This window comes from Chrysochloris asiatica, unplaced genomic scaffold (genome assembly GCF_000296735.1).
Source record: "Chrysochloris asiatica unplaced genomic scaffold, ChrAsi1.0 scaffold00472, whole genome shotgun sequence".
In the NCBI taxonomy this organism is placed as follows: domain Eukaryota; kingdom Metazoa; phylum Chordata; class Mammalia; order Afrosoricida; family Chrysochloridae; genus Chrysochloris; species Chrysochloris asiatica.
In genome coordinates this window covers 218,174-228,514 of record NW_006408990.1, presented here as the reverse complement: position 1 = coordinate 228,514, position 10,341 = coordinate 218,174, and the positions used below count along the sequence as shown (strand labels likewise).

General features: G+C 45.6%; 1 protein-coding gene across 1 annotated transcript in view; it reads right to left on the bottom strand.

Annotated features, from left to right (window-relative positions):
• The window catches only part of PIGG (phosphatidylinositol glycan anchor biosynthesis, class G), a 53,377-nt gene that overhangs the window by 30,633 nt on the left and 12,403 nt on the right, over positions 1-10,341 (bottom strand). Inside the window, exons 3-5 of the mRNA XM_006877311.1 lie at positions 5,042-5,251; positions 3,678-3,866; positions 2,892-3,033 (exon numbers count right to left, since the gene is read on the bottom strand). Of these exons, the coding sequence (XP_006877373.1) occupies positions 2,892-3,033; positions 3,678-3,866; positions 5,042-5,251 (541 nt within the window). The remainder of the gene's footprint in view (positions 1-2,891; positions 3,034-3,677; positions 3,867-5,041; positions 5,252-10,341) is intronic.

Sequence of the window (10,341 nt, the reverse complement as noted above, 5' to 3'; positions counted from 1 at the left end):
TAGTAATTCTAAATACCAACAGAGAGGGAAGGAGTCTTCACATCAAGATCAATGCTATCCCCTCTACACAGGGTAGATAGTGTGAGAAATGGTGTTGGTAGCCCATCTTCAGAATCAGGGAAATCTTGGGTGGAGCAAGTTGGCATGACAAAAGGGAACTCTGAGAAGAGGAAGGGACTAGTTTGACCTGCTAGACTCTTTTAATATAAGAACACACCCATCAAAGAAGTAGGGGAAGTTCATGGGGAGGGGGTGAAACTAACTGTAGATGAGAATGCTCCCTGTAGGGGCTAGCAGGGGACTTTCAGGAAAGGGGAATTGGAGGAGGGGCTTTTTCCAAGTTAAGTTAATAAAAGTCTTTGTTAAATGGCCATGTTGCCCGTCTGCCCGTGTTAAGGGGCTGGGCGCCCTATATTGCAAAATCAAATGAAGAAAGCCTCACTCTTGCTAAAATGCGTACAGATTCGATTACTTGAGCATTTGTCAGTATAGACAACGTTTCTCACAATAGGGACAGGCAACTTAAGACACTGGCTACATAAAATGAGGGGGCAATACAGGCATGAAGTCACTGGCTTACAAGGTTCAAGAGGAAGTTTAGTTTAATAGCGTTTGGGGGGAAGAAAGAGTCCCCACTGAATAGTTTTCATCCTGTCTAGATAGGTCTGGTGAAAAGTGATGGGAATAAAATTCTTATGATTCAATAACGCGTAATTCTTACCATGACTAATTACACTGTCACAATTGTAAAGGTAGAAGTTTTATAACAAAAACAGGGGAGTAGTTAATCTTACAGTCCAGAAACAGAGGACCCTAGGACCATCAAGGGAGAAGCGCACAAGCAGAATGTGGGACCTTATCCAGAGAAGCAGGGACACCAGAGAGGGAGGCAGAGACGGGGGCATGGAGAAAGGGAGCGGCTGAGGACTCTAGATTCATGGGAAGAGAAGGACTGAGAGCTGGCAGTTAGGAGGCAGGCTTGCAGAATGTGCCCTTTGTTGGTTAAATTATTATATATGCCTGAGTGGTTTTTTGTTTTTTTTTAAAGAGCTAAAGAGAATAGAGAGAAATCCTGTTAACTGATGGTCCATGGAGGGGATTATAATCATTGTGATGAAACAAGGTGTATGATTTGCTGAATGTAAAAGTGATGATCTGCCCTGTAAACATTCACTCAATTCACAATAAAAACAAAGAACAAGGCTCCCGGAATTGATGGAAAATAGATTGAAATCTTTAACAAACTAAAACAGCACTGGAGACACTCACTCATCTATCTATGCCAAAAAATTCGGAAGACAACTACCTGGCCTACTGATAGGAAGAGATTCATATTTGTGCTCATCATGGACAATATCATTACTATCACATGCAAGTAAAATTTTGCTAAAGACAATTTCAAAACAGCTGCAGCAGAACAATGACAGTGAGCTGCAAGAGGTTCAGGCCAGGTTCAGATGTGGAGATGGAACAAGGGATCTCATTGTGACATGGATGTGACATGGATCTTGGCTGAAAGCAGAGAATACCAGAAAGATGTTTACATGTGCTTCACTAACTATGTGAAGGCTTTCGATTGTGTGGATCACGACAAACTATGGACAACACTGCAAAGTATGAATATTCTGAAACAGTCAATTGTGCTCATGAGGAATCTGTACATGGAATAGGAGGCAGTTGTTTGAACAGAACATGGGAACACTGAATGGTTTAAAATTAAGAAAGGTGTGCCAAAGGATTGTATTCTTTCACCATACTTATTCAACCTGTATGCTGAGCAAATAATACGAGAAGCTGGGTTCTATGAAGAAAAACGTGGCATCAGGATTGGAGGAAGACTCATTAACAACCTGCGATATGCAGATGATACAACCTTGCTTGCTGAAAGTGAAGAGGACTTGAAACATTTACTGATGAAGATCAAAGAGCACAGCCTTCGATATGGATTACATCTCAATGCCAAGAAAACAAAAATCCTCACCACTGGACCAATAAACAACATTCTTATCAACGGAGAAAAGATTGAAGTTGTCAAGGACTTCATTCTTTTTGGATCAACTATCAACACTCGCGGAAGCAGCAGTCAAGAGAGCAGGCGATGTAATGCATTAGGCAAATCTGCTGCACAAGACCTTTTTAAAGTGTTGATGAGCAAAGATGTCAGCTTGAGGACTAAGGTGCACCTGACCCAAGCCATGGTATTTTCAATAACCTCATATGCATGTGAAATTTGGACAGTAAATAAGGAAGACCGCAGAAGAATTGATACTTTTGAGCTATGGTGTTGGAGGAGAATATTGAAAGTACCATGGACTGCCAAAAGAACCAATAGATCTGTGTTGGAAGAAGTGCAGCCAGAGTGCTCCTTGGAGGCCAGGATGGGCAGACTTCATCTCTCATAATTCTGACATGCTGTCAGGAGGGACCAGTAACTGGAGAAGGATATCATGTTTGGTAAGGTGGAGGGTCAGAGAAAAAGAGGAAGACCCCCAGTGAGATGGATTGGCCAAGTGGCAGCATCAATGGACTCAAGTGTGGCAACAGCAGTGAGGATGGCCCAGGACCAGGTAGTGTTTCCTTCTGTTGTGCATAGTGTCGTTGGGAGTTGGTACCGACCGATGGCACCTAACAACAACAAACAAGAGCGAGTTAAAACACGTGAAGCCAAGCTGACAGAGCCACAGGCAGCAGACAGTCTGCCTGAGAATCTGGGAGGACTCAAGTTCGAGCCCTAACCGGCCCTCACTTATCTCCCTAGTTTTATCCTCCCTTGGCTTAGGACACTTCCAATTTGTGCAGCTTCCAAAACAAGGCTTTTGGATATATAAATCGGACAGCATGAGACAGAAAGATAAAGAGGGGCTCATGTGCTCCCCACCCCTCTTGCTCACCAGGCTTCCTCTCGAACACGGAGCTGACCAGCACCAGAGGCGTGCTGACTTCCTCCGTGGAAGAGGCACCGTGGCTGCCCGTCTCCGACATGCCATGATCCCCACAGAGGACGAGCAAGTTGGGCAGAAGAGACCCCCTCTCCTGCAAGTCAGAGAAAATACCTGAGTGCCTTCAGCTGGCAAAGAGCGCCCTCCCCTGGAGACGATCGTCTCAGAGTCCGGCTTTCCTCTATGAATTACCTTGTGCTTGCTTCTAACCAGATCAAGGGTGTGGTGGTGGTAGTGATGTGCTGTGGAGTCGGTTCTGACTCACAGTGATCCTGCACAGGGTTTCCGAGGCTGTACATCTTTACGGGAGCAGAATGCCTCACCTTTATCCCGTAGAACAGCTGGTAGTTTTGAACTGCTGACCTTGAGGCCAGCAGCCAGATTCGTTACTACGCAAACAGGGAGCACCTGCCCATGCCCTCCCCGGCTCCTGTTCTCTCTGGCACCCTATTTATTGTGACCTTTTTACACTCTAGGCTGGCCAGAAGCTCAACTACATAAAGGCAGAGAGGTCTGTCTCACTGAAGTGACCAAGTGCCGAGAAGGATGGCAGGGACACAGGATGAACACTTGCTGAATGACTGTAGGCCAGCTGGGAAGATGAAGTCCTGAGAACAAGCTGGTGTGTGGCCCACAATCGTACACAGGGATGAACATGGCGCCCCCTGGGGGTGACTGAGCACACCCCAGCAGCTGCCTCCTCGGGACCCAGGCCTCTGCCATCACGCCAAGACGCACCTTGGACAGTAGTCCCATGTGGATCTTCATGAGGGCGCCATCCATCTCACTAAGCTTGTGCCCGATCAGTGGGCTGTTGGGCCCTGACAGGTGACCAATATGGTCCAGACCCAGGTAGTGCAGAATCAGCACGTCCCAGTCGTCTCTCTTCAGCACGCTGTCCAGGTGCCTCGTGACATTGTTGTCCACCTGAAACGCAAACGCTTGATTTCAGTGACATTCAAACCTAGGGGCTCAGTCGTGTAACAGGACTGAAGGGGCTGAAAACACACAAGACAAGAATTCCAAGATTGCACGGGCTTTGTCTACTGTGCAGCTTAAGTCTCCTGGGGGTAGACAGGTGCAGACCACGTAACTGAGCAGGACCATTCCGAACCAACGAAAGGCATTTCTGTGGAAAGCACAGGCCTAGAACTGATCAGGAGCCAAGAATGAGGGAATCGGGAAGATGAGCAGACACGAGACAGCGGACAGTGCTCATCCTACCAGAAGGCTGACTTCCTGGAGAGAGCAAATACAAGGACCACAGCTACTTCGGAACTAAGCACATTATGAAACCAGCACTCTAGACCCAAAAGTAACCAAACATCCTACAAGGAAACGCTGCCACAAGGGGTACGCCTGACACTTGGTTCACCTCAAAGGACCAGTCACTGACGGAACTGCGTCCACACAGCTCCACGTCCACACCTCCCGCCCACCCTGAGAAAGTGTCCACACAGCTCTACGTCCACACCTCCCCCATCCACACACTGAGAAAGTGTCCACACAGCTCCACGTCCACATCTCAGGTCCACACCCTGAGTAACTGTCCACACCTCCCGTCCACACTGAGTAACTGTTTACACGACTCCATGTCCACACTGAATAACTATGTCCACATCTCCTGTCCACACTGAGTAACATGTCCACACATGTTCACATGGCACCATGTCCACACTTCCCATCCATAAACTGCAGTTACTGTGTCTGTCCTGGACACCCCAACTTTAGCTCTGAGATGTGTGGTGTCCAGATCATACCTCTCCGTCACCTGTCCGAACTGCTCTCAGAACATACCCTGGGGTCTTACAGGGTGCTTAGGGCCACATGCTGTGGCCCCCTGGGAAGGCTCTGCTCAGCGGTCAGCACCTGGCTCCAACAGCATGGCCACTGTGTGGCCCTTTCTGATCCTCTGTGACCCTGGACGAGGCAGGTCGCTCTTCTCTGCTGGGTTCCACAGAAAGTGGCCCACCCTCTACTGGTGGAGTGAATGAGGGTCCTTTGCTCCCAGGGCATATGAAGAAAGCCACATACATGGGTCACAGCCTCCCACTCAGTAACAGGCATGTGGACTCTAGCTGGTGCAACCCATAAAAACTCACCTCTGTGTAATCAGACACAAAAAACGAGGTCGTCCCATCATATTCCATAAAATGCCTTGGGAATAATTTAAGCCACGTTTCATCTCCATAAAAGATCATTCTTTTCCCGGCGACTTTTGCCTGTCTTATCACATTGTCTTCAAGCAGCTCTGGAGAATTGAGGTTCCTGATGACATCGACAAAGCCCGGGAGACTCCCCGTCATCAACGCCTGTAGAGAATAACCCGCAGAATTAGACTAGAGCTCCCAAACGTGTAGACCAACTGACACCGGGCCACTGGAAGCCACTGACAGACCAACTAGGTGTGCACAGAAGTGGGCACCTGACCAGGGGGCTGGCCACTGTGAGGACACCAATTATACAGGGGGTAAAAGCTACACACATTCTGTGCAGAAGGGTAAACTCAACAGTAAAGGCCTGACCTTGAAAGATCCTTCCAAGAGGGTAGAAGCGGCTACTGCAGGGACAGCTAGGTGACACCCGGCGCTCTAGAGAAGAGGTGGACCTCCCCTGTGGGGAGGCAACAGATATTTCACTCGTTAGGGACCATTCCTGGCAAGGTACACAGCAGTCCCACGGTGGCTGCAGCCTACGGCAGAGGAGAAGTCGCGCTGTTTACAGCCTGCCAGGAGTGGCCGTCACCTGGAGTAACCATCTCTCTGGGGCAGAAAACAAGGACAGAGAGACCTCCTCAGGACCTCGAGGGCCAACCTCTCAGGCGTTTTCCCACAGACCCATAGCCAAAGGCCACAAAAAGGAACTCATTTCACCATAGCCATCAAGCTGAGTCCAAGGCGTAGCGAGCCCACAGGACAAAGCGGAACTGTCATCGCTTTCTAGGCTGGAGTCTTCTGGGAACAAGCAGCCAAGCGCTTAAACACTGTGCCACCATGCCTCCTTTCACCGGCCTCAAGGCAGGTGCAAGTCAGAAACACAATGATACACCACCTTACACCCATTCGAATGCCAAAGATCAAAACGACTCTGTAATCTGACACATTAGCCCACAGCACCACACCAGGGTTAGGGTGGATCTCTTCAAATCGGTTCCAAATTTCTTGGCATGGATGAGTAAGCACCTCCAGTGCTGCATCAGTTGGTTTAAAGATTTCAATTTGTACTCCAGAAATTCCTGCAGCCCTGTTGTTGTTTTTTTGCCAATGCCTTCAATGAAGCTGGGACTCCTCAGTGTTTCTTGTTCACACACTACCTCTCGGAATGGCTGGACACCAACCATTTCTGTTTTGTACCATGAGACTGTGTATGCCTTCCATCTTCTTCTGATGCTTTCTGTGGCACTCATTATCCATTGTTACCATCTTATTGCTACTGGCCATCAAGTCAGTTCTGACTCACAGCAGCCGTTTTGAGTTTCTGAGCAGCAGCTGGTGAGTTTGAACCTCTGACCGTTCAGTTAAAACCAATCTTAGAATCCAGAACTTTCTCCTACAGAGTCACACCAAGAGTCAGAATCCTTTAATATTGCAAGTCAAGGTGTGAGTTTTTCCTTCAGTTCTTTCATCTTGAGAAATGCTGAGCATGTTCTTCCCTTTTGGTTTTCTAACCCCAGGTCTTTGCACATTTCCTTATAAGATTTCATCTTCTTGAGCTGCCCTTTAAATTTTCCTTTCAGCTGTTTTATCTCATTTCTGTCATTTGCTTTAGCATCTCTATGCTGGAGAGCAAATTTCAGAATCGCTTCTGACATCCATTTTGGTCTTTTCTTTCTTTCTTGTTTTTTTTAATGACCTTTTGCTTTCTTGTATGAGTATCTTGCTGTCATGCCACAACTCTTCTGGTCTTCCATCATTAGTGTCCAATGCATCAGTTCTGTTCTTGAGAGGATCTATCAATTCAGTTGGGATTTGTTCAAGATCATACGTTGACTGTCTTGGACTTTATATGTTGTTTAAAACAGGTATTTGCAAAGAAGCTATTGTCTTGCAAAATTCTACCATGTGATTTCCAGTATCATTTCTATCCACAATACCGTATTTTACAACTACTAATCCTTCGATATGGATTACATCTCAATGTCAAGAAAACAAAAATCCTGACCACTGGACCAATAAACAACATTCTTATCAATGGAGAAAAGATTGAAGTTGTCAAGGACTTCATTCTTCTTGGATCAACTATCAATACTCACGGAAGTAGCAGTCAAGAGATCAGATGACGTATTGCACTGGGCAAATCTGCTGCACAGGAACTTTTTAAAGTGTTGAAGAGCAGAGATGTCAGCTTGAGGACTAGAGTGCGCCTGACCCAGGCCATTGTGTTTTCAATAGCCTCATATGGATGCGAAAGCTGGACAGTGAATAAGGAGGATCGTAGAGAAATTGATGCCTTTGAGTTGTGGTGTTGGAGGAGAATACTGAAAGTGCCATGGACTGCCAAAAGAACCAATAGATCTGTTTTGGAAGAAGTGCAGCCAGAGTGCTCCTTGGAGGCCAGGATGGCTAAGCTTCGTCTCTCCTACTTTGGACATATTGTCTGGAGGAAACAGTCGTTGGAGAAGGATGTCATACTGAGTAGGGTGGAGGGTCAGAGAAAAAGAGGAAGACCCCCAACGAGATGGATTGGCCAGGTGGCATCATTGATGGACTCAAGTGTGGCAGCGGTAGTGAGGTTGGCCCAGGATCGAACATTGTTTCGTTCTGCTGTGCATGGGGTCGCTATGAGTTGGTTCCGACTCGATGGCACCTGACAACAACAACAACATGGTGCTGGAAAGGAGCTCTGGTAGCATAGTAGTTATGAATCGGGCTGCTAACCTCAAGGTCGGCAGTTCGAAACTACCAGCCATTCCATAGGAGAAAGATGAGGCTTTCTGCTCCCATAAAGATTTACATCCTTGGAAACCCTGTGCAGTCACTATGAGTCAGAATCGACTTCACGGTACTTAACAACAACATGGTGTTGGAGGAGAATACTGAAAGTGCTATGGGCTACCAAAAGAACCAACAGAGATGTGTTTGAAGAAGTGCAGCCAGAGTTCTCCTTGGAGTCCAGGATAGCCAAACTTTGTCTCTCATACTTCAGACATACTGTCAGGAGGGACCAGTTGCTGGAGAAGGAGATCATGTTTGGTAAGGTGGAGGGTCAGAGAAAAAGAGGAAGACCGCCAGTGAGATGGATTGGCAAAGTGTCAGAATCAATGGGCTCAAGCATGACAACAATTGTGAAGTTGGCCCAGGACTGGGCAGTGTTTCATTCTGTTGTACATAGGGTCGCTATGAGTCAGCACTGACTCAATGGCATCTAACAACAACAACAACATCTAGGATATCGATCTTGATGTGTTTCATCTCATTTTAACAACTTCCAATTTTCTTAAGATTCATAGTTAATACAGTCCGTGTTCTTCTTCTTAATGGATGTTTACAGCTGTTTTTGTTCATTTTGAGTTATGCTCCATCAGCAAATCAACATCCCAAAAGCTCTACTCCATTAGCGTTATCACGGTCAACTCTACCTGACAAATTTCTTCCTGAGGGGCATTTTGAGAACCATTCAATCTGAAGACTCATCTTCCAGCACTGTATCTGACAATGTTCCACTGCGATTCAGAAGGTTTTCATCTTCTGGCTGTATACCCGACAATGTTCCACTGCGATTCAGAAGGTTTTCAGTGACTAAACATTCAAAAGTAGTCTGCCTCTCCTTCTTCCAAGTCTGTCCTTCTCTGGAAGTTTCTGTCCACCATGGTATTTAAAATACCAGTGGTAAAACTTCCTTCATCACAGCAACGCACAACCAACCACAGTATGACAATTTTACAGATGAGTGGTAGAACATCCCAAGAGTCCATCAACAGATGATGGAGGCGCACAATATGGTCCATGCTTTAGCATCTCTATGCTGGAGAGCAAGTTTCAGTCTCTTCTGACATCCACTTTGGTGTTTTCCTCCTTTCTTAACTTCTTAATGACCTTTGCTTTCTTCTTAATGTCATCCCACAACTCTTATGGTCTTCCGTCTTTAGTGTCTGGTGCATCAAATCTACTCTTCAGATGATATCTAAATTTAGGTGGGATGTGTTCAAGGTCATATTTTGGCTCTTTTGGACTTGTTTTAATTTTCTTCAGCTTCAGCCTGAATTTGCATATGAGCAGTCTGTTCCACAGTCTACCCATGGCCCTTGTTTTACATGATGATATGGAGCTTTTTCCCCATCTCCTTCCACAGATGTAGTCAATTTGATTCCTGGGTATTCCAACTTGTGAGGTCCATGTGTATAGTTGTCATTTCTGTTAGTTAAAAAAGGTATTTGTAATGAACAAGTCATTGGTGTTACAGAATTCTATCACGCAATTTCCAGCATCGTTTCTATCACCAAGGCCATATTTTCCAACTACTGATTGTTTCCAACCTGTGCATTCCAATCACCAATAATTATCACTATATCTCAATTGCATGTTTAATCAATTTCAAACTGAGATTGGCAGAATACTTCAATTTCATCATCACCGGCTTTAGTGGTTGGTGTGTAATTTGAATAATAGTCATATGGATATTATCCTATCACATATAGTGTTGCACTTCAGAACACATCTGTATATGTTCTTTTTGACGATGAATGCAACACCATTCCTCTTCAATTTGTCATTCCCAGCATAGTAAACCATGTGACTGTCAGACTCAAAATGGCCAATATTAGTCTCATTTTAGCTCACTATGCCTATGATACAACGTTCATGCATTCCATTTCATTGTTGACAATTTGCCATTTTCCTAGATTCACACGTCGTACGTTCCATATTCTGATTATTGATGTTTACAGCTGTATCTCTTCATCTTGAGTTGGGTCCCATCAGCACATGAAAAGTCACAAAGGCTTCACTGTATTTCCATCTTAATTGTCAACTCTACTTTGAGGAGACAGCACTGCCTCAGTTGTATTTTGAGAGCCTTCCAACTTGAGGGATTCATCTTCCATCATTATAGCTGACAATATTCTGATGCTTTTCATCAGGCTTCAATATTCAATATCCTGGTGCTGGCAGTGTTCCACTGCTATTCCTAAGGTTTCCAATGGCAAAATATTCAGAAGTTGTCCATCTCTACTTCTTCCTACTCTGTCTTTGTCTGGAAGCTCAGTTGAAACTTGTCCATCATGGGTGGCCTTGCTGCTATTTAAAATATCGGTGGCATACCTTTCAGAATCACAGCAACATGCAAGTAACCGCAGTATGACAAACTGACAGATTAGTGGAACAGAATACTATTCAATCATAAAGAAACCCGAGTGCCCATCAACAGATGATGGAGACACACAGTGTAGTCCATCCATACAACA